This window comes from Pelodiscus sinensis, chromosome 5 (assembly GCF_052426305.1).
Source record: "Pelodiscus sinensis isolate ZL-2025 chromosome 5, ASM5242630v1, whole genome shotgun sequence".
NCBI classification, from domain to species: domain Eukaryota; kingdom Metazoa; phylum Chordata; order Testudines; family Trionychidae; genus Pelodiscus; species Pelodiscus sinensis.
The window spans coordinates 88,383,529-88,408,994 of record NC_143056.1 but is presented as its reverse complement, the minus strand read 5'-3'; the positions used below and the strand labels follow the sequence as shown (position 1 = coordinate 88,408,994).

Sequence of the window (25,466 nt, the reverse complement as noted above, 5' to 3'; positions counted from 1 at the left end):
GCCACAGTGCCTGTGCCAGCTCCAAGCCTGCCAGCCCAGAGCCAGCAGTCACTGCCCCAGACCCAGTGGCCCCAAAACATGAGCCAGCAAGCCACTGGTAGACAGCCCTCCACTGCTCCCCAGGAGCAGTCTGTCAGCTCTCAGGAGCTAGCCAGGGCCCAGAGAAGGTGGGTGCCTTCCTGGTCCACAGTGGAGATCATGGACCTTATTAAGGTTTCGGGGGGATGCCCCCAACGTCCATGATCTCCACACTAAACAGAGGAATGCGGCCGTCTATGGCAGGATAGCTGCCAGCCTGGCCACCAAATGCCACATACAAACCCAGGAGCAGGTTTGCATGACAATCAAGTTGGTCTGGTGAGACCCCCAACCCTGAGCCCTGAGTTTCCCCTCCCTCTTCTTTCCCTTTCTTCTCCCTTCCAGCTACCTTCTCCCAGGTTTCTCCTTCCCCTCTCCTACCCTCTCTTCTCCCCTCTCCCGCCTTCTTTCCCCAGTCTCACCAGAGTTTCATTCCCTCCCCCCCAGTTTTGTTAAATAAAGAGAGTTTGTGTTCATGAAAATATGTGTATTTTATTTGACATCAGAAAGGGTGGGGTAAGTTGAAGGACGTGAGGGAGGAATGAGGCACAAGCCCCCAGAGGGGCACACCAGGAAGGCTCTTAGTGCTCCTCAGGGTAGAAGTTCTCCTGCAGAGCCTCCTGGATACTGACAGCCCCCCGATGGACCTCCCGGATGGCAGCATGCAGAAAGTGCAGCCAGGCTCGCAGAAACGCATCCAAGAGAAGCACCAGAGTGCCCAGGGGCAGCTCTGGCTTCAAGTTGCAGAGTGCTGTGGTGTCCCAAGTGAGGGCAACCAAAGCATGCAGAAACAAAATGCTTTGCTGTCCTTCATCGAGGTAGGCAAGCAAGCAGGGAAACCTGAGAACTGACTGTCCAGGGGGGTCCCTTTAAGCACAGACCTCAGATAGCCTCAGGCAGCAGCCCCACACAATATGTCCTGACCTGGTGCCCTGCTGGAAGTGGTTCCAGCCAGCCTTAAATGCGATTCAGAGTCCACTCAGAGTAGACGTGCTATTTCAAAATAGCAAAATGCAATTTCAAAATGCATTTTGTGTGTAGACGCGTTATTTTGAAATATTTTGAAATAACTATTTTGAAATAAGATATTTTGAAATAATGCTGAAGTGTAGAAATACTCCCTTATAAATACTTGAAAACTGTTATCATGTCCCCTCTCAGTCTTCTCATTTCCAAATTAAACAAACCTAGTTCTTTCCGTCTTCCCTCATAGGTCATGTTTAACCATTTGTGTTGCTCTTCTTTGGATCTGCTCCATTTTTTCCACATCTTACTTGAAATATGGTGCCCAGAACTGGACATAATACTCCAACTGAGGTCTAATCAGTGCAGAGTAGAGTGGAAGAATGATTTCTTGTGTCTTGCTCACAACACTCCTGTTAATGCATCCCAGAATCATGTTTGCTTTTTCTGCAACAGTGTCACATTGTTGACTCATATTTAGCTTGTGATCCATTATGACCCCTAGATCCCTTTCTGCAGTACTCCTTTCTAGACAGTCACTTCCCATTCTGTATAAATGAAATTGATTGTACCTTCCCAAGTAGAGTACTTTGCATTTGTCCTTATTAAACTTCATCTTTTTTACCTCCGAATATTTCTCTAGTTTGTCCAGATCATTTTGAATTATGATCCTATGCTCCAAAATACTTCCAACCCTTCCAAGCTTGGTATCATCTGCAAACTTAATAATCATACTCTCTATGCCAGGGCTACTCAACTTTGGAAGCCCCGGGTGCCACAATGATAGTAACAGCACATGCCGAGGGCTGCAACTTAAGTGTGGTTGCAAATACCAAATATAGATGCAAATAGCTTCTTTCACACTGATGGGCATGAATACAAAGATTAAGGCAAGACTACACAACAAGCAGGCCCCATTTAAGTCAGTTCTGCTGATGTTAATTAAATGCAATATTTACCTAATTTCCATCCATACAACAGCACTTTTAATCAGCAATGACAGTCCAGGAATTTAACTACGAAAACACATATTAACAGAACACCATTATATTGACTACTTTTTTGTTTTGGCTCCCACCCGCGGGCCACAAACCAATGGGCTGTGGGCCACATGTGGCCCATGGGACGCATGTTGAGTAGCCCTGCTCTAAGCCATCATCTAAAGCACTGATGAAGATATTGTACAGAACTGGTTCCAAAACAGACCTCTGTGCAGCCCCACTTTCCAGCACGATTGTGAACCATTAATAATTACTCTCTGAGAATGGTTATCCAGCCAGTTATGTACCCACATTATAGTAACACCATCTAGGTTGTATTTTGCTAGTTTATTGATAAAAAGGTTATGCGAGACTGTATCAAATGCTTTATAAAAATCTAGGTGTACCATGTCCACTGCTTCTTCCTTATCCATAAGCCTTCTTATCTTATGAAAGGAAGCTTTCAGATTTGTTTGACATGAATTGTTCTTTACAAATCCATGCTGGCTGTTACCTATCACCTTATTACCTTCCAGTTGTTTGCAAATGAATTCCTTTATTATTTGCTCCATTTTATCTTTCCTGGCGCAGAAAGTAAACTGACTGGTCTGTAGTTTCCTGGGTTGTTTTTATTTCCCTTTTTATAGATGGACACTATATCTGCTCTTTTCCAGTTTTCTGGAATCTCTCCCCATTTCCATGACTTTTCAAAGATGATAGCTAAAGGCTCAGATACCTCCTCTATCAGCTCCTTGAGAATTCTAGGATGCATTTTATCAGGCCCTGGTAACCTGAAGGCGTGTAAGTAATATTTAATTATTTTTTTAATTTTAACTTTTAAATCTACCCTATTTCCACTAGCATTCACTCTGTTGGGCATCCCGTCACCATCAATCTTGACAAAAACAGAAACAAAGAAGTAATTGAGCACCTCTGTCATTTCCAAGCTTCCTGTTATTGTTTTTCCCTCTTCACTGAGCAATGGGCCTACCCTATCCTTGGTTTTCCTCTTGCTTCTAATATATTTGTAGAATGTCTTTTTGTTACCTTTTACATCTCTAGCTAGATTGAGCTTGTTTTGTGCCTTTGCCTTTCTTATCTTGCCACTGCATACTTGTGTTATTTGCTTATATTCATCCTTTGTAATTTGTCCTAGTTTCCACTTTTTATACGACTCCTTTTTGTTTTTTAGATCATATATGATCTCCTGGTTGATCCAAGATGTTCTCCTGCCATATCTTCTATCTGTCTTACACAGTGGAAGAGTTTGCTTTAGGGGCCTTATTAATGTCCCTTTGAAAAACTGCCAACTCTCTTCAGTTGTTTTTCCTCTTAGTCTTGCTTCCCATGAGATTTTTCCAACCATCTCTCTTAGTTTATTAAAATCTGCCTTCCTGAAATCCACTGTCTCTATTATGCTGCTCTTCTTTCTACCATTCCTGTCAATTGTAGGATCTGTGTTAATGAGGCTAATTAAGTGAGCTGGATTTCACTTAGATCCAAGAGTCACAAGAAGAAAGACAAATCTAAATTTTCATTTACAAACACTTGATAACGAAGTGATAGCATCTTGATAGCGAAGAAAAGTTTAAAAACATGACTCTTTTGTAACCAATGAAATGATATCTGCCTTGGGCTATGTCCAGACTCAGGGGTTTTTTCAAAAAAAGTAGCCTTTTTTCGAAAAAACTTCACCTGCGTCTAGACTGCAGCCTCGTTCTTTCAAAATTAAATCGAAAGAATGCGGCTTTTCTTTCGACGGCGGTAAACCTCATTTCACGAGGAAAAATGCCTTTTTTCGAAAGTGCTCTTTCGAAAAAAGGCGTTCTTGAAAGCAAACAGGGCTTTTTAGAAAGAGAGCATCCAGACTCACTTGCTGCTTTCTTTCGAAAAAGCATCTTGCTTCTTCGAAAGTTCCGCGTGCAGTCTAGACGCTCTCTTTCGAAAGAGGCTTGCAGTCTAGACATAGCCTAAGTGTGCAGATAGTCTGAACTGATAGCTCTATAAGGGGTTAACCACCTCATGAATTTGATCGGGTATAAATTTCATGACCAGTTGTTCTGGGGCCCCTTGCCAGAACAATGGGCCATGTCACAGAGAGGGGGAAACTGGGAAGAACCATATTATGGTCTGCCTAGAGTCACTGAGGACAGTTCTTGTGTTGTGGCAGATGAATTGTAGCACATGAGAGAGAACGAAAAAATCAGTAATGGGCAGGCCTGGTGGTTTCACAATAATTGTACTCTCTAGTCCATTCCTATGGAAGGATCTCAGTAGTGATACAGCTGCCCAAGGTGTGAACATGTTGTCTCTAGGAGAGAGATTTTATAACAGCATGGCAAAGAAGATCTGCCCATACAATTTTATTGAGAATGTAATGTTTAATGCAGTTTGCTTTTCCACAAATCAGTTCTCTTTCATTTGTGGCATACCAGTGACAAGCTATTATTAAAAATGATTATCTAAATTTAGTGGAGAAGTCTGAATACTTGGAGGAATATTCTGAAATCCCATTTATAGAAATTCTATGAAAAAAAACGGTTATTATGCTGTTGGGTGAAGGAAGAATGCTGAATTCTGCAGTGAAATTTGGGACATTGAGGATCTCTCCCCCCCGCAAAGAACTGGAATAAAATCTCTGTTACTTTGCACAGTCTATGGTGTGAGTTCTCACAACTTGTGCAAGTTTGTGATACTCCTTAGATAATGTCCTTTAAATAGTTCCAGAATATAGAAGTTAATCTGTAAAATTTTCACCATCCTTATTAACTTTTTTCCTATCTGATGTTTGCATTTTTACTCTAAGGGAGTACTGACTTGCTTCTGCTGGTTTAGCAGTCAACTTACACTGCATTTGTTTCATTTGGAGAAAGGAGATAACTACATATGATAATTAAGTCATCAATTTCTTCCAATTTCTACGATACTTCAGAAATCATACTGTTCTAATACATCACATTTTTCTCATGCATCACTGGTGGACCCTCATGACTTTACATAGTCAGTACTAAGAACAATATATAGTATTTTACACAATGAAGTATTACACATAATTTGTTCATTCAGAGTCCAAAAGGGAGAGCTGTGTTTCAAAACTACTTACAAAACTTACACATGACTTGGATGACCTCCGCAGGTCTCTTTCAACCCTATAATTATGTGAGGGCACAAGTTCTTAGGCAATTATAGAAAATTTGTCTGTTATGTTTATCAAATTATTTTCCATACCCAAAGAGAATAATATATATTAATGGTAGGGATGTAATGCTATAACCGTTTAAACGGTTAACCAATAAGCAAGAGTGTATCGACTACCATAACAGTTAAATGCTGGCTCCTGGCCCCACTCACTGCTGCCCCGCACTGCTGCCCCTGATACAGCCAAGTGCCCCTAACCACTGATACAGAGGCAGCAGTGCAAGGCAGCAGCAGGCTCCCCATGAGTGGGGCTGGGAGCCAGCATGTAATTGTTAAGGTAGCCAATAAGCTCACGTATCAGAGGCAACTGCGTGAGGTGGCAGCTGACTTCCCAGGAGCTGGGCAGCAAGCAGAAGCTGATGTGGCCAGGCAGCTTAAAAGCACACTAGCTCTTGAAGAGCCAGCTACCACCCTATGTTGCAGGCTCTGTAGTATAAAACTTAGAGAAGCGGGCCAGCAGGAGAAGGGCCAGCAGCCAGAATATGGCTCCTGGCATGCACTGGCTGCCAGCCCCACTCTTGGAGAGTAAGCTGAGCTGCAGGCACTACAGTATAAGCTTCATGCTGCAGAGCCCACAGTGTGTAACCATGCAACTGCTAAGATTTTCAGTGGTTACAAGGTTACTTAATTATCCGCTTTTTAATATTCCTAATTAATGGCAGCTTACCTTATGAGAGACACTACTACCAGTCAGTATAGCAGGATATGATTGTGCTTTATAAACACACCCGGGGCAGGGCAAGAGCTACTGAAGTTAAAGGACAGTGTTGGCACAAGTACAAATGGGTATAAACTGGCCATTGACAAATTTAGGTTGGAAATCAGAAAATTTTAACCATCAGAGAAGTGAGGTTCTCGAACAGCCTCCCAATAGGAATAATAGGGGCAAAATATCTAACTAATTTTAAGGTGGCATTGCATACATTTATGAACAGGATTGATATAACTGTGATAACAGGGTATTGGATTCAATGACCCAGTCTTATGTCGTGTCATCAGTGCACAAGGATACACAAAGAGACAGTAATTGCTCTGAATGAATTTACAATCAACTGCATACTCGCGGATGAACTCCTGAATCCACATGGAGCCCCACTGATTTCAGCAGGTTCCTCAAGGGCATACAGATTCACCCAGACAGACCAAATTGCAAGACTAGAGCCTTAAGGCTAGATCCACAGTGGGGACTTAAATGATCAGCATTTTAATGCTCTGTCTAGGTGCCCTTTTGCTTAGCAGAGTCCATAGACTCAAGTTAGACTCCTAGGCTCTCTATACAATACGGCTGTGTCTAGACTGGCAAGTTTTTCCGCAAAAGCAGCTGCTTTTCCGGAAAAACTTGCCAGCTGTCTACACTGGCCGCTTGAATTTCCGCAAGAACACTGACTATCATGTAAGAAATCAGTGCTTCTTGCGGAAATACTATGCTGCTCCCGCTCGGGCAAAAGTCCTTTTGCACAAAAGCGTTTGCGCAAAAGGGCCAGTGTAGACAGCTCAGATTTGTTTTGCGCAAAAAAGCCCCGATCGCGAAAATGGTGATTGGGGCTTTTTTGCACAAAAGCGCATCTAGATTGGCCATGGATGCTTTTGCAGAAAAGCGTCCATGCCAATCTAGATGCTCTTTTCCACAAATGCTTTTAACGGAAAACTTTTCCGTTAAAAGCATTTGCGGAAAATCATGCCAGTCTAGACATAGCCTAAATGGAGAGAGTTAGGGACTTAAACTAGCCAGTATAAAATGCCAAGGTGAGGGTAACACAGCCATGGGCAGACCTACTAGCTGGAGCCAGAGTCCACAGTTATGAGACAGGACTTAATAGGGATGTAAGCGACTACCCAATAAGCATAGTAATTGAGCGACTACTTGACTAGTCACTTCCCACTCCCCGCTGCTTTTGTATCAGGAGCAGCAAGGGGAGGAGAACCAGGAGCCAATGCTGAGGGGAACTGGCTTAAAAGCCAGTCTCTGTGATGTGGGGGGCAGTGTCAGGGGAGGCAGAGCGTACTTTAAAGGTAGTAAGAGCTCACATGCCTTAAAAACATGCCTGCTTTTCTGACATTTTTTTCGGAAAAGTGGACTCATTCTTTGGAGGCAGCAGAGCTTTCCCGGGATACCAGAGGTATCCCAGAAAAGTTCTGCAGTCTAGACATGCCCACAGTAATCTTACAATTACACCCAGTTTAGACATACCCACAGTAATCTTACAGTTTACCACCAGTTTAGATGTACCCACAGTAATCTTACAATTACCCCCAGTTTTTCAGCATTTGTTAATTTTTCAACAATCTTGCTCAGCGTTTTCTTCTCAAACTTATCCTGTCTAGATGGAGATCATACTTGAACACAAATTATGCACAGACAGACTATCATCATCTGTGAAATTTTACTTTTTCTATGAATAACATAAAAAAATACTACAACAGTAAACTTCCGATAATCCGGCACCTTTAGGACCCAGGGGGTGCCGGATTATCAGATATGCCGGACTATCAGAAGGGGGGGCTATGAGGGGGGTGGGGTGGGAGGGGATGCCACCCCCGACCCCTCATATCCCCCCTTACGATAGTCCGGCTCTGCCCCAGGCGTCCCTGATTCAGCCGCTGCTGGTCAGTTTCAGCAGCAGCTGAATTGGGGACGCCTGCAATAGAGCAGCTGGGGTGCTGCCGGGTTGGTCCCGGCAGCTCTGCCCCGGGCTTCCTGGAATCAGCCACTGATCTGTTTCAGCAGTGGCTGAATCGGGGACCCCTGGGGCAGAGCAGCTGGGGTCCTGCCGGGTTGGTCCCGCAGCACCGTCCTTTGGCGCTGCGGGACCAACCCAGCAGCACTCCAGCTGATCTGCCCCAGGCGTTCCCAAGAGCAGCTGGGGTGCTGCCGGGTTGGTCCCGCAGCCCCGAGGGGCAGCGCTACGAGACCAACCCAGCAGCACCCCAGCTGCTCTGCTCCCGGCTTCCCCGATTCAGCTGCTGGTCAGTTTCAGCAGCAGCTGAATGGGGGAAGCCTTTCTGGCTGCCCCAGCACTTCCGGGTTCCTGATGGTGCCGGACCATCAGGAGTCCCGGAGCATTGGATGCCGGACTAATGGAGTTTTACCGTATAACATCTTTACATCCTCAGGAAATTCTAAATTCAGAGATGAATGATATAACCAGCTTCAAGAACTCATTCAGACAATTCCATGTAGCCAGTCCATACCTCAAGAGATCCCTCAGGGTATGTCTACACTACCCTCCTAGTTCGAACTAGGAGGGTAATGTATGCATACCGCACTTGCTAATGAAGCCCGGGATTTGAATTTCCCGGGCTTCATTAGCATAAGCGGGGAGCCGCCATTTTTAAATCCCCGCTGCTTCGAACCCCGTGCAGCGCGGCTACACGGGGCTCGAACTAGGTAGTTCGGACTAGGGTGCCTATTCCGAATTACCGGTACACCTCGTTTCACGAGGAGTAATGGTAGTTCGGAATAGGCACTTAGTCCGAACTACCTAGTTCGAGCCCCGTGTAGCCGCGCTGCACGGGGTTCGAAGCAGCGGGGATTTAAAAATGGCGGCTCCCCGCTTATGCTAATGAAGCCCGGGAAATTCAAATCCCGGGCTTCATTAGCAAGTGCGGTATGCATACATTACCCTGCTAGTTCGAACTAGCGGGGTAGTGTAGACATACCCTAATATATTCTGAAATTTGTTATACAGTAGTTCATAGTAAGCTTTCAATCTGAAGATATCATGTTCATGTGGGAAAGTAGCTATGGACCATTAGGCGCATTATTCTTTAAATAAATATGGTAGTCTACTTATTTTTAATTAATTAATGCTATAATACCCGAAACCATGAAATGTAGTTAAATAACGTTGTCTTTATTTACTCATGGCACAATTAGTGCATAGAAATTGAGAACTCAGTTCCTGGTGCCAGTTAATAGCAGTACAGCAACAGTTTGAAGTGGACTTTGGGCAACATAAGTGTAGTTTCCCTGAGAGACACTCAAAAGAATATCATTACACAGAAGCTAAAGATGAACACTGTAACAAAAGTATTAAGTTTCTGCTCCTGCATTGAGATTATCATGGGCATAGGTCTGCTCATGCAGAATCTGAATCTAAATACATTCATAGTTTCTTGCCAAACATTATTCCACAGAATAACACTGGTTTTAATTTTCAAAAAGATTAACCAGTGTTTAAACATGCAAACCACTATTTTTTTAAAGAAGGTACTACATTTTAAAAAATACAGTGCTCCTTGCTTTTGAATTCTTTTTTAAAAAAGTGGTCTCACTCAAATCCTAACCTTGCCTCTGGACTTTTTTAGTTCTAGCACTAACACTTTCAAATTAGGTTTTATGAAGAAGATCCTCAGATCCTTAATTACAGCTGCATCTGCAAAAGTGTATTAAAGGCTCAAAACAGTGAACAGATTTTTTTTACTATTATAATAAATGGCAGTTTAACACATACTTTGTCACTAACCCAATAAGGAAGGCCAACAGTCAAATTTCCTTTAAGTGCTTAACCAACTGGTGAGATACTTTTCACACAGTATTAGAATATAAAACTAAAACATAGTGCCTTGAAACTATCTATAATAGTTTAGTCTCGGCGCACTACGCTGGTACCTTGCAGTAGAGTGCTTTCTGGAAAAGAGGTTTGCTTAGCCAAAGACGAGGAAAGTTTGATCAATAAAAACCTCTCCACTGATCTTTAATTTTCTCTAACCAGTGCTTCAGCCTTATTTAATTCCTCAGTTTCCAGCTACACAATAAGGCCATAAAATATATTCCAATATAAGCCATCTTGGTGCTCAACTTGATACTTTCATTTGTTATTGTGCAAATTACTGATAAATTGTACTCGGTTACCTGGTTTGATTTCATTTGGTTTACATTGCACTTCTTCAACACAGTCTGCCGGAAACCATCCAACAAGTCCTCGGGTGCTTCCTTCCCAGAATCCACCTTCACCAATGCTTAAAACTAAACACAAAAGAGAAAGACAAATGGAACATTAGCCTTTTCACCCCTTTCCCTCCTCTGGAATAAATGTAAATGCTAAGATTGTTTAAACAATGAGTCAGATATGCATAGAACACTGATGAACATCAACCCAGCACAATAAGTCTAATTCTGCTTCCCAAAACACTTTCACAGAATCAGACAGAGCTCAAGTGCACATATGGTTCCCTGGGTCTTACTATGAACTTTTAAAATATACCTATGTATTCTGCAATATTGATGTTATGAATAATTAATTTCAGCAAGCACATCCAACTACTCTGAGACCCAGAGTACTGATGTGAAGGATTAATAACCTCAAGGGTTCACTTGCCATGAGCTGAAAATTCTTGGAAATGGATGCCCTAACCCAGTGTTTCTCAACCATTTTTTTTATAAAGTACCCCTTTTAAAAAAAATTATAAGTACCCCCCCAGTACTTACAGTTTTCAGATGCACACAATTTTTTTCTACTGTTGCAACAACTTAATCGTAACCAGGTGGGCGATGAAATTTTTGGATGTAAAAAGTACAAAATAATAAAACATTGTAAAACGTAACTGGAATTTGGAGAAAACTGAATTTTTTTTGTGCTGACATACCCCGCAGACTTCTGTAGAGTACCCATAAGGGTAATCGTACCACTGATTGAGAAACATTGCCCTAACCTAGCAGGGAGCAGGTTAGTGCTGGTATTTGTGTGTGCGCCTATGGGTGGTGGAGAGGCGGGAGGAGGGAGATGCAAGCACTGAACTCCCACATAGACCTTTTAAGTATCCTTCTCCAGCCAAGGGACAAAGAACCATTCAAGGTATTGTCACTAGTTTGGACCGCTTGTTCTAGACGTAGACAGATCTGTATCATGCTTGGAGCACAGCTTTGCAAGGGGAGTTCTGAATTCACAGGCTGCCATTTGCCCCAGGAGTTGAAGTCGCGTCCTTGCTATGGTTTGAGGGCTCAGTAGTAGTGTGTAAATGAAGCTGGACATTAAAGCAAACTTGTCCATAGGAAAGTACTCTCTGGCAAGTGTGAAGTCCAGATTCTATCCATTGTACGGGTGTAAAAGCATATTGTTTGATGCTGATTTGAAGGCCTAGAGTGTGGAACAGGGATAGGGCCATACTGGTTGTCAACTAAACCTTGAGAAAGGAACAAGAGACAGTTTTTGAGACATGGAAAACAATTACTCGTATCTGATGAAGATGGACTGTAATGGCCAACAGGACTTTTGTCAAGATCCTCAGGACAGTTGAAAGGGCAACGGTCAGGACACATTACTGATAGTGATTTGTGTCAATGATGAATCATGGGATGTGTCTGTGGAAGAGCTGCACAGCTCTATGAAAATACGTATCTTGGTGGACAAGGGTAATGGAGCAGGCCCCTAGATCCCAAGGTGGGACTATCAGCGCTGAGGACTAAGATGTTTAAAATCCTGAAATCAAGAATGGGTCTTCATCCTCCTTTTCTCTTGGAACCAGAAAGTAGAACTCTTTTCCAAGGAAATACAGGAGAGAATTCAGCACGTGTTGTAAAAGACCCTGTGAGACAGGTCCCAGGAGTGTTGAAGAGGTGTGAGAGGGATGGAGATGAACAAGATGGAATTTAAATTACCTCGAGGTTTCATATGTCAGATGATGAGCTTCTAGGAAAGGGAAAATGGGAGATGCAGACTCCATAATTTTGATGGAGAGTGGGTTGGTGCAACAAAGGATTCAGGTTGGTGCAACCCTCAACCAATGTGTCAAATACAATCACTTAGAAGAAATCATTGAGCAATGTCATTAGGAGGATGACTCCATCTTAAGAAATCTGACCTGTTTCTGTGTGGCTCAGTAGAGGTTTGGTAGTGGATAGATGAAGATTGCTGAGCTGTTTTTGATCTGTGGCAGGTATACAGATGCCAAGAGTTTGTAAAATTGCCTTGTATTTGAAAGAGTGGAAGGATCACTCTTTGACAACAGAAAGAGTCTAATTTTTCGAAGGGAAGGTCCTCTAAGATATTGTATACTTTTCAAGACAGGCCAGAGGATTGCAGTCATGACATACCACACCACACCACATGACTACGGCACTAACTAAAGAACTCAAACGTGTGTCCATACTGAGGACAGGAAGCTGCTGGAGTTGCTGCAGGATAAATGCTTCTCCCCCCGCCCGGCAGCTCCATGCCCATGTCCTGAGCCCCTAGCTGGGCAGGGGTTATTAAACAGCTGCAGGGCTTAGAGGGAACACTGGTGGTGATTCCTCTATTCCTAGCTCCTGCTCTTTTGGAAGCTCTTCTTGAGGAATAGGGTCATGAACCCTCTTGCACAGCATTACAATGTAGAACTGATTGCCATAGGGGACCCAAGGATTCTAGAAATCTGATGAGGCATAACCAAATGGGGTAGGACCTAAGGGAAATCCTGCCGGGGTTGATAAATCAGAAGTCTACTGGAGTGTCTCATACTCAGGATGTGCCTTAAGGGAGGGAAGCTGTAAAAGGAAGCTGGTGGAATCTTTCCCTATGTCTAGTGAAGTAGCTACAGATTTTGTGGCCTGCACTGTGCAGGGGGTCAGACTAGATGGTCATAATGGTCCCTTCTGACCTTAAAATCTATGAGTCTATGTCAGTACCAGAGACTGAGGAGAGAGCAGTAATCACTTTGGTACTGGGGGCTGAGTCTTCATGAGATAGCATGCGAGCACCAGAGCTTACACTGGCTCCAGAACAACTGTTGGTACCTGCAGGAAAATTCTCAGCAGAGCCAATTTCTGTTTTTCCAGAATATGAAAATCAGTACAGGAGAGGAACCTGAATGATGCTGGTAACTCTGGGAACTGTTCCTTGGGAGTAAGTATGTTGAGCAATATGGGGGATGATGAACAATTTGTGCACTTCTTGTCATGACACCAGGAGGATATTAAGGAGGATGTTTGAAGTCCTTGTTTCCCAACGAGTCCATGCATTTTAAATTATTCAATTCCAGTACCAACACTGGTGCCACCGGGGGTTACTTGCTGGTAGCCTTCTTGGAACTGGAAGTCTTTTAGATGGTACCAAAGTCTTAATACCACAGGAGGTAGGAGCCTCAGCAGTACCTACACTAAGATACACATCCTCCTTGTTCCTTGGCTTTAAGGGTGAACTTTCCTCTCATCATGGGCTACTTCTCTAGGAAATAGGGCCTTTTGTATTAGAGTATTTAAAAAAAGAGTCTGAAAGCACACCATGTATTTTTTGCTTACCAGATCCAAGGCTGGCACAGCCACCAGAGCATTCTGAGCTGTTGACACCAATGTTTGGAGGGGCTCTCAGATCCTGTCAGTCTCAGGGAACACTCCATTAGTAGCAGTTTCAATCTGTTCTCCCTCAGCATTCTGGATTTGTGTTTGAAGCCAGAACAGACCTTGTACTTAAAGGGGATGAGAAACTCTCCAAAGCAGAGAAGATCAGTGAATGTCTGTTACTGAAGGGGAAGGACAGGCGGTACACCCGGCTAGGTGTGAAACCCAGAATTTTTGGCATAACACACAAGAGTCTACAGACAAAGCCCAAACTAGGATCTGACTGAAAATAGTGGAATGATCCCTCTCAAAAAGGACAAGCTAACCAAACCAAACAACCCACACTACAATAACAAAGGTAAGGGATGAATAAGGTATGTATTGGACTCTGTCACTCCAGCTCAAGCTGTAAGTGGCTGAGAAGGAATGGAAGTGGCTATAAATCTGCCTCTGGAACATGAAGTATAGGGTACATAGACACTGATGACAAAAATGTCCAATTGAGAGTGCACTGGTATACACACTACCTTTATGCAGAGCAACCATGGACATAACAATTTGAAGAGTGCAATACTTTATTTAACAGTTAACACCAGAAACTTGGAATCTGGGTCAAGCAATATGAATTTAATGGTGTGAGCACAAAATGAATACTTGCATATCCCAAATCTAGTATACACAATGTGGATAACTTTTGAAATACTTTGCTGATTTTCACAGTGGAAGAAAATGACAATGGAAAGTGAATGGCCTTCTTCTAATAAGAGGAAAAGATTTACTTTGCATAGGTGATCATCTTGAAATTTCTCTTATTAGAAACTGCTCAAGAATTGGGACAGAGGGTTGCAGAACAACAATGTAAATACAATACTAATACCAAACATTTAGAATAAATGATGAACAATAATTAAAATAACCCTAAAATATGTTTTTCCAGATAAGATGTTTAAAGAAGCTGAGAAAAATCACAGAACATTTAGTAACTCTTTATAATAAGAAGCTCGAGATATTCCCCCCAAAAAGAAAAGAAAATTAATATTGAGTTGTGTACGCATTTTAAACATAAATAGAAAAACTAATGCCAAACACTTAAAATAGAGAATAATTTGATCACACACACATACACCCCTCCTTGTGAGACATAATGAAGCTTTAAAACAAGAGCATCTGGTTCTTATTGCAACTGCATTTTACATAAGTGCCAGTCTACTGACTTCAGTGTAGTGATGTGAAAAGTTAACCAGTTGACCAGTAAGCATCACTCAATGGATGATGTTTACCGGTTCTGGTTAACCAGTGGGGGGCTGGGAGCAACTCCTGCCATGGGCCTGCCAAGGATATGGGTGCTCCTGTCCAGCTGGAGCAGCCCTGGGACAGCTGGAGCAGTTCCCACACAAGCAGGGGCTGCTCTGGCTGGGCTGGAGCAGCCCTCCCTCCACCCGCCCTCCAACCCTCCCTTTAATCAGTTAACCGGTTAAACATCATGGTTAACTGGTTAACCAATTAAATGGGATTTTACATCCCTACTTCATTAGATTTGAATTTCAAGCTGTATCAATCAAGTTAAGTGATATGGATAATCAAACCCATGCATGGCAGGAAATATGTCTTCTTTAATACTAACAGCAAATCTAGTTGTCACACTTGAGAATGCCTGTATATAATTAAAGATGGTATTAATGTTTACCTCGATTTAAAGGAGTAATGCAATAGTATCTATTTCTGATAATCCCTATTAATGTCTGTAAAATACTTAACAGGAAAATGTTTCTCTTCTGACAATTCTATTTGTTTTAGAGTTTATATGTATAGACCAGAGGTGGGGAATCCGTGCTGGTGCTCTAGTCCCCCTGCCACCCAATGTGGTGCTGGAGCTCACAAATCTAGTAGCCTGGGTCCCTCTAGGCTCTGGTGTGTGAGGGCAACGTGGGGAATGCCTCTCTTTCTCAGTCAGGGACCACGTCAGTGAGGGTTTGGGGTTTTATTTTATTTTTGTTGTTTTTGTGTGCAGCCCCCAACTAATTTTAATGTGGTTCAGTGGTTCCTTGAATAGACCTTACAAAATGCATATTTCAAATATTATACCTAAAACATAGTAATTTATAAACTTAAATCCAAAATCCTGCATGACTTCACTTATACACATGGGCAGTCCTACATGTATATAAGTGGTTGCTGGATCCTGGATTTGGGGCCCTCATCTGACTGAGTGCTCTTACCTCCCACTGATGACGATGAATATGTATGAACTTTTACTCAGGCTATATACAATAAGAGACCTGACAGAATTTCAATGCATTTTTAAAAGCTTCCTGAAAGCCATCGATATTTTGTGTGCATTAACAATCCTAGATCTGTGTTTTAAAAGGAAAAAAAATACAAAGCTAGTCTTGTGTTTTAAAGACATTAACAGAAGAAACTCAGTATAAATGTGTGGACCACTCATGAAGAAAAAAAGCCCCAGAACTATTTATGTTGCTGAAATATCCCATTTGCTTTTGGAAGTAGTTACAGTATGTGCATATATATGCACACAAATCTATCTTTCCCAGTTGAGCTATCTTTTCCCAGTTGTGTAAATTGTGTTTACAATTCCTACAACAAGCAAAATTCAATATTCTGTGACTAAGGGTACATCTACACTGCACAGCTATTTCAGGGTGCCTCTGGTATCCCGAAATAGCTACCCCGTCTCTACACAAGCCACCCGTTATTTTGAAATATTTTTCTAAATAATGGGCATGCTATTTCGCCATCTCAGTAAACCTCATTGTGGGTATATCCAGACTACACGGCTCCGATGATGGAGACATGTAGATTAGGTTTCTAGACATAGGAAAATGAAGTGGCAATTTAAATAATCGCCATTTCATTTACATAAAAATGGCTGCCGCACTGTGCCGATCAGCTATTTGGTGGCAGAGCACGGTAGTCTGGACGCTCCGCGGTCGACAAGGGAAGCCTCATGGAATGAGGTTTACCGGGGTGGTTGACAAGGACTTCCCTTGTCGACTGCAGAGCGTCCAGACTACTGCACTGTGCCACCAAACAGCTGATTGGCACAGCACGGCAGCCATTTTGATGTAAATGAAGCAGCAATTATTTATTTAAATCGCCGCTTCATTTTCCTATGTCTAGTAAACTAATCTACATGACTCCATCGACGGAGCCATGTAGTCTAGACATACCCTGCATGAAGGATAAGGGACAGCTCAAAATAGTACATTATTTTGAAATTTGGAGCTATGTAGACCCGCCAAATTTCAAAACAAGCTGTTTCAAAATAAGATACGCAATTTGTGTAGTGCAAATTGCATATCTTATTTTGAGTTTAGGGTGCTGCATAGACGCACCCTAAATTAACAGCACAGAGGCAGAGATCTGCCTCTGAGCTACCACCTTTTGTAACCATGCCTTTGTTGGTCACAACTAATAATACCAAATACAGGAAAAACTACTGAGAAATGGAGCAGATTTAACCCAGAACTTGATTTACACTGCAGTAAGTGATATGAATAATCAAACTCATGCATGGCAGGGAATGTACTTTATAACCCAAAATTGGTGATTACTCTCCCGTAAGATAAATCAAAGCAGCGAAGAAAGTAAACTCTTGTTTAAACATCTAGGATGTGTCTAAACTACATGGCTCCATTGATGGAGCCATGTAGATTAGGCTGATCGGCAGAGGGAAATTAAGCCGCGATTTAAATAATCACGGCTTCATTTAAATTTAAATGGCTGCCACGCTGAGCCGACAAACAGCTGATCAGCTGTTTGTCAGCTCAGCGCGCTAGTCTGGACGCTCCTGTGCTGACCTGAAAGCCCTTTATCGACCTCCCTATTATGCCTCGTAGGATGAGGTTTACCGGGGAGGTCGATAAAGGGCTTTCATGTCGACAGGGGAGCGTCCAGACTGCCCCGATCTGCCAACAAACAGCTGATCGGCAGAGTGGGGCAGCCATTTAAATTTAAATGAAGCCGCAATTATTTAAATCGCAGCTTCATTTCCCTTTGTCAAACAAACAAATCTACATGGCTCCGTCAACGGAGCCATGTAGTCTAGACGTACCCCTAGCTAACAAGATGTCAGAGGAACATGTCCTTTGGCATTCCAGTCCTTGTATGTATGTATCTACCTAGCTACCTTCTTTCCTTTACATTTCAGATATTTAAGGAATGGCAACTATGTGATAATTGCATAAGACCTGAGTGATATACTGATCTGGCTGTGTGGCAAAAACACTGACTTAAATGATGAGTAGTTATTTAAAAACAATTTAATCAAACAAAGGTTTCCTCTGATCCCAAAGGATCAGCCACACACTAAGTTCAACATATCACTCACATCCTACCTTATAAGCACCCTGTTACCAATCCTTTAGTGTGTGTGTGTGTGTGTGTGTGTGTGAGTGAGAGAGAGAGAGAGAGAGAGAGAGAGAGAGAGAGAGCTAAAATTGACTAAAAGAATCAAATACACACAAGAATTGCAAAATGTTGATTCAGGCTAGGGATGTTAGCATATAGTCATATAAACGATTAACTGATAAGCCTGATCTTATCTGTTAATCCAAACTACTACACCCCCCTGTTGCTGCCTCTGTATGAAAGGCAGCAAGACTGGGGGGGAGGTGAGGAGCTGGCTCGCGTGAAGCCACCATCCCCCCACCTGCTGCCTCCCACAGAGGTAGCAGAGTGAAGTTGGCAGGGAGCTCCCTGGGAGTGGGGCAGGGAGCCAGGAGCACACTGGCTGCCAGCCCCACCCCCGGGGAGTATTTTAATAACTGTGTAACTGCTAAAAATTGTTGCAGCTGCACAATTACTAAAATAAACAATATCTAACATCCTTACTTGTAGCAGTGATGGAATAAACTGCTGGCTCAAGTCAAGTCTCTAGTTGCTTCCAACTTCATTGGAAGGTCCTCAGACTTTTGGTTAGAATGTTCCCATTATTACCAGTTCATAGTACAGAGGCTAGAACAGGAAAGAGGCAAAATAGAGAGGTTTCCCCCCACGTTTTATATCTTCTGCCATGTGGAGGGAAATCCACAGTTTCAAACCAAGCCCTCAGTGCAGCTTGTGGAAAATTAAAGGTAAAGATGCAGTCAGGAGTCATATGGGCAAGTCACATGTCTATGTCTGATTTCACTTAGTCATTTGTAGTATAAGCCATTACCTGTACTTCAGATGGAACCTTCACAGGAAAGTCCATTCTGTGTAGATGGGTGTTTTCCATTGTGAGGTAAGAATACTTTGTATAGAACATTTATCTTGAATAATCCCTTCAAGATATTCAGGCTAAATATTTTGTGGGCATTACCACAGGAGAAAACATATTTGAAATATAGATATAGAGCCAATACTCATAATTTCAAATACAAAAATGATACATGCATACAAATGACATAAACATTAGCAAATCATATCCTTTCTTTCGACACACTCTGTATAAGATTTGTTGCGATTATTAATAGAGGTAGCAACAGTGATCTACTTGGTCATATTTTAATCAGGTAACGTCACACTTCTCATCATATAAAACATGAAGGCAAATTTTGCTCTTAGTTACACTGACGAAAATCCAGAACAACATAAGAGAGGACTGAGGAAACCTCGTCTTTAATATTCATAGAAGAACAGGGTGTGTGTCTTTGTATGTGAAGGAACAGATGGAAATTTATTAATAAGATATTATTTAATTTATTGTATGATTGAGTACCAAGTTAGGATTGTAGATCAATTTAATTAAAAGAATGGAAACTACCAGGGATTCCTGTCAGATAGAAGAGATAATGAAATGTATGACAATGTAGGACTCTAGTTGCAAATCATTATTTTTGGTATAGATAGTTCTCAGCATCTAATCTCTATCATGATTTCATTTTGTTGACTGACAGGAAGGAGAATTTAGACTGCTATGAAATGAGAAAGATTGCTTCCTTCCCCTAGGGTGTGTCTAGACTACATGCCTCCTTCGACGGAGGCATGTAGATTAGCCAGATCGGAAGAGGGAAATGAAGCCGCGATTAAAATAATCGCGGCTTCATTTAAATTTAAATGGCTGCCCCGATCTGCCGATCAGCTGTTTGTCGGCAGATCGGGGGAGTCTGGACGCGATGCCCCGACAAAGAAGCCTTTCTTCATCGACACAGGTAAGCCTCGTGAAACCAGGTTTACCTGTGTCGATGAAGAAAGGCTTCTTTGTCGGGGCATCGCGTCCAGACTCCCCCGATCTGCCGACAAACAGCTGATCGGCAGATCGGGGCAGCCATTTAAATTTAAATGAAGCCGCGATTATTTTAATCGCGGCTTCATTTCCCTCTTCTGATCTGGCTAATCTACATGCCTCCGTCGAAGGAGGCATGTAGTCTAGACACACCCTTAGTTAGTATTTTATTAATGTAACTCAAAGCTATTACTTTTATGCTTTGAATTACATGGATCCTTCTGTTTCCATGCAGAATTTATATTTTGGTTTATTATAAGTCAGCTGAGTATTTCACATGTACAGGAAAAGTTTGACATGTTCATGGTAGTAGCAGCTGACAGTGGATAGACCATCTTCATCAAGATGGAAAAAAAAAGGTGTGTTTCTTTGTGTCCATATGTGAATTCAAGATAAAGAGTGACAGTTACATATCACAAGTTGATTCCAAAGAGTTCCACTTTGGATCATCATTAAATGAAAGTTTAAAGTGTTATCAATTACTAACAATGGAAGTTTGGCAGAACTATACAGGACACCTGCTTGAAAATATGGTATCCTTGGAAAGAACTAGGGTGATAGGTAGTGCATTGGGTAGAATGTATTAGTTCAGAGTCAATGATTAATATGCTATATAACAGGAGTGGGGAACTTTTTGGGGGGTCAGCAAAAAAATCAGTTGTGGCAAAAAAAATACCCCCTCACTGATGTGGCCCCAAATTGAGAAGCAGAAAGACACTCCCCACATTCCCCTCACACACCAGAGCCGGGGGACCCAAACTAGAAGATTTTGTGGGTGACTTTTAGGCTCATGGGTAGGTTCAAAACGAGGGGTTCAGTGTGTGGGTGGGGGCTGCCAGGAAGTAGGCTTGGGGTGTGGGGTCTGGGTGCTGAAGTGGTTTGGGATTTGGAGGGTGTCTAGACAGAAGGTAGGGAGCAGGAGTGGGGTGATGGTTAGGGAAGTAAAATCCCATTTAATTAGTTAACTGATTAACTGATTAAATGGGGGTGGTCGGGGGGGAGGGGGGCTACTCCAGCCCACCCAGCCTGGGTGTGTCACAGATGAGCACTGCTCCTGGCCTGCCTGGGCTAGGCATGCAACAGATGGGAGCTGCAGACCCTGTGGTTAACTGTGTCTGGTACGTATTAGCTAGTAAGAGTGATGCTTACTGGTTAACCATTCACATGTTACCTATTGTGGGTCTAGGTGGGAGGGGGTACAGGAGCAAGCTGTGGGCTGGGGGGTCTGGGAAGGTGGTAGGGTGCAGAAGCAGGCTAGAAGGAGAGTCTAGATGGGAGGGGTGTAGGAGTGTGCTGGGATTTGGGAGGTCTGGAAGGATGGTAGGTTTAGAAGTGGACTGGGGGCATGGGGTCTGGATGATGGAGGGCCTTTGTGGGTGCAGCTTCCTGGGGATGCACTTGTTCCATGATGTTGCCAGGCATCACCCTGTGCTGCTCCTATTGGCAGCAAGTACGGCCAATCAAGCGCTTTGCTGCTCTGCCATCTCCCCAGGTGGGGGGAAAGAAGGTGATCCACTTAGCTTAACAGAGGAGCTTATAAGGAAGCTAACAAGAGGTGGAAATTTGGACAGATGACTAGGGAGGAATATAAAAATATTGCTCAAGCAATCAGGGGTGAAATCAGGGAAGCCAAAGCACAACTGGAGTTTTAATTAGTAAGGGATTTAAAGGACAACAAGAAGGGTTTCTTCAGCTATGTTAGCAACAAGAAGGTCAGGGAAAGTATAGGACCTTTACTGAAAGGGGAAGCCAACATATTGATGGATGATGTGGAAAAAGCTAAAGTACTCAGTGCTTCCAGATCACTGCACCGGGCAGCACAAGATTAGGTGCGGGGGAGGGAAGTGAGCAGCCCTCAGTAATTAAAGAACAGATTAAGGACTATTTAGAGAAGCCGGACTTGCACAAGTCCATAGGGCCAGATCTAAGGGTACAGAATTGGCTGATGTGATTACAGAGCCACTGGTTGTTATATTTGAACATTTGTGGTGGCTGGGTGAAGTCCTGGATGATTGGAAAAAAGCAAAAGTAGTGTCCATCTTCTGAAAAGGGAAGGTGAAGAATCTGGGGAACTACAGACCAGTTGGTATCACCTCACTTCCTGGAAAAATCAGGGAGCAGATCCTCACAAATTCATTTTGAAACACTTAGAGGAAAGGAAGGTGATCAGGAACTGTCAGCATGCATTCATCAGGAACAGTCATGCCTGATCTACCTAACTGATTACAGTGATTGGATTGACTCTGCGGAATGGGGAAAGCAGTGGACATGGTATACCTTGACTTTAGCAAAGCTTTTGATGCGATCTCCCACAATATTCTTGCCAACAAGTTAAAAAAAGTATGGCTTGGATGAATGAACTCTAAGGTGGCTATGAATCTGATTAGATTATCAGGCTCAATGTCTAGTTGGCAGCCAGTATCAAGTAGACTACCCCAAGAGCCAGCAGTGTTCCAACATCTTCATTAATTATCTGGATGAGGGGATGGGTTTCACCTTTAGCAAGTTTGTGGATGACACTAAGTTACAGGGAGAAGTAGATATATTGGAGGGTACGGATAGGGTCCAGAGTGACCTAGACAAATTGAAGGATTGGGCCAAAAGAAATCTGAGGTTCATCAGGGACAAGTGCAGAGTCCTGCACTTAGGCACTGGTGAGGCCACATCTGGGTTATTGTGTTCAGTTTTGGGTCTCTCACTAAAGAAAGGATATGGATAAACTGGAGAGCCCAGCAGACAGCAACAACAATTATTAGAGGTCTGGGGAAGGTGACTTATAAGGAGAGGTTGAGGAAACTGAGCTTTAGTCTGCAGAAGAGTGAGGGGGGATTTAACAGCAACTTTCAACTGCCTGACGGGGTGTTCCAAAGAGGATAGAACCAGGCTATTCTCAGTGGTGGTAAGTGGCAGAACAAGAAGCAATGGTCTCAAGTTACAGTGGTGGAGGTCCTATTTCACTAGGAGGGTGATGAAGACCTGGAGTGAGCTGTCTAGGGAGATAGTGGAATCTCCATTCTTAGAGATTTTAAGGGCAGGCTTGAGAAAGCCATGGCTGGAATGATTTAGCTGGGGTTGGTCCTGCTTTGAGCAGGAGGTTGGACTAGACAGCCTCTGAGGTCTCTTCTAACCCTAATCTTCTATTCTATGCCTTCAAGATGTCAGTTTTACAAATACAGAAAATGCCATGAAAATGACCACAATGGATGTCAAATGTGAGGCTGTCAAAGTAGAATTAAAAATCAGCCAAAAGAAAATGAAAATCCTAATAATTGAAAGACGAATCAGCAATAATGGTATACATTTGAGTGATATGTAAGAATACTGAATAATTAACACGTTTGTATTCATAAGGAGATGGAAGCATGAACTGTGAAGGCAAGTAGAGCTTTTCCAACAATGACAAATATCTGGAAAATGAAGGGATTCACACAAGAACCAAAAAAGAGTTACACAGTATTATTGTGATACCCACATTTTCACATGCTTCCAGAAACTGGCAAAGGCTCAAAACAAACAAAAAAAACCATAAAACATTCCATCAGAAACAGAATATTTGGTATCTGATAGCAGGGTAAAACAAACAATGCTGATGTGTGACTGGTTATCAGATTGTAGAGGCAATGATCAAAGAAAGAAAGCAGAAGGAGTATGGACACATACAGATGTCAAGAACATATTCCTAGACAGCATATAACCTAGAAGAACATAGAAAAGAAGAAAACAGATGGCATAAGAAAGTTATTGGGAAAGATGCCATTGTCATGCCATGGAAACATCTAATCTTATTCTGGATTTCCTCCCACAGACCTCTGCTCAGGTTTTTACAGTATTCCACTCCTTGGGCCCCTCTGCCTGTTAGTCCTACTCCTGCCTAGGAATATCTCTCCAGCATCTACCCTCTTGCTTCCAGGCTTGACTTCCTCTGACCAAGTTGGATTTTCCCCTTTTTCCTAGAGGCCAATGCTCAAGGCTTCCCTTCATTGGGGGGGTCTCCAGCTCTGGTCAGTTTTCACAAGTTCTGTTTTAGTTGTCAACTGAGTCTCCTGCAGCTTCTTCTACTAAACTCTTGCCAATTTTCTCCTGCTGCTTCCCATCTCTGACTCGTCAGCTCTCTCTCTCTCTCTCTCTCTCAAGATTTCAGAGAGTTCTCACCAACCAATCTCCTTCTGTTAGGGCCTACATGCCTGTTTTTAAGCCTAACTGGGGATCAGCTTACCATTCAAAGCTGTACTGGCCTCTACCCTCTTACAATGCCAGAGTCACCCTGTGACAATATGATGCAGGAATATCTAGAATGGCAATTACTGATGCTGCAAGGACATTAATGATACAATGTACTGGAAGTTTAGATTTAATGCACAGAAAGAAAAAGAAATCCATGTGTACCATATAGTAGAGTGGATAATACCTGCCAGTCATAACCAACTCAGACAGTCATCCCACTCCATCTCTTTCATGTAAAACAACCTTTTCCAAATGACCTTTATCAACTATCAAAATTCCTCCACCATTTCATCTCTGTGAATGACAGGCATAAATGAATCTACAACGTCTGTGTAAGAGTGACTAAATTCAATGTGTTTCAAAACTGCAGTCATTGTTTCAGTGTATTTTGTCACACCCATAACCATGGTATCTAAGCATTTTCTTAAGTAAAAGAAGCAATCAGATTTACAATGGCAAATTGAAATAAAACTATTTTCATTTCCTACTTCCCACTAAACTGTTACAAAAGTAAGTAGATTGTAGATAGCTTTGTGGGAAAAAAAGACTAAAAAAAGTGAGTTGCACTCATTATTATACTCTTAGAGTGGGTGAGACAGACTATTAGGTATTACTGGCTTAGACTAGTATGAATGAAAACCTACAGACACACAATTTCTTTGAAAATAATTTTGCGAATCAACATCATAGTTCAGTGTAACATCCTAGGGATATCCTCTGAAGATGTATAATCAGGGTTCAGAAAAATCAAAAAGGGGAAGGTCCTCAAATAAACCAACCCATGTCTTGTGCAAAGTCTACGCAGGGTGAGACAGGACTTTGGGCATCTTGTAATTGCTGTATGACATTCCAAACAATGCTGATGGGATCTATACAATTCACTGTCAAGCCTCAAGGCCTTGATTTAAAGACTGCCCAAGTAATCTGGTTACTGAACATTGATGGAATGAAATCCTGTATTTTATATGAAGAAAATATGACATTTGGGTGCTACCAAGCAGTGTTTGGCATAGGACCTGGGGTGGGTGGTAAAAGGTGGGGGTATAATGCTGACACTAATGTCCTTTGACACCTAAGGAGCCATTCACAGCCCCATAATGACTAAAGATTGCAAACTCTTACTATGCTTCATACAATCCTGCAACATCACTTATTCTAGGGGAGAGACAGCCAACAATAAGTAAGGAAATGGTTTTACAGCTAACTACTTAAGCTAGGTCTGGTCTTTTAATGATAACGTTCTAGTTTTTTTCTCCCCGGCCTGTTTTCTTTATGCATCTGGCAGCATTCTGTGTATTTTAAGAAAGAAATCACTTGGAATCACCACCCTGAGACAAGACTCTCCCACCTGCCCCAACATCCATTTTGCTTGGAGTTGGAAAACAGATAATCTGCAGAGAACAATGGGGCTCTGCTTCTCCCGGGTAACATGGTTTCACTTAGGCACGTAGGTTGAAGGACACAAACATCAACCAATACCAGTTAACCAAACAAAAAGAAAACATTTTTATTATTAAAACAAGACTACTGTTGCAAGCAT

The 25,466-nt window shown here is 42.5% G+C and overlaps 1 protein-coding gene across 10 annotated transcripts in view; it reads right to left on the bottom strand.

The window, feature by feature from the left end:
- SHANK2 (SH3 and multiple ankyrin repeat domains 2) overlaps positions 1–25,466 on the bottom strand; it is a 688,250-nt gene that overhangs the window by 353,055 nt on the left and 309,729 nt on the right. For all 10 annotated transcript variants that reach the window (XM_075927688.2, XM_075927690.2, XM_075927695.2 and 7 more), the window contains one exon: positions 10,075–10,188. In XM_075927688.2, the coding sequence (XP_075783803.2) occupies positions 10,075–10,188 (114 nt within the window). The remainder of the gene's footprint in view (positions 1–10,074; positions 10,189–25,466) is intronic.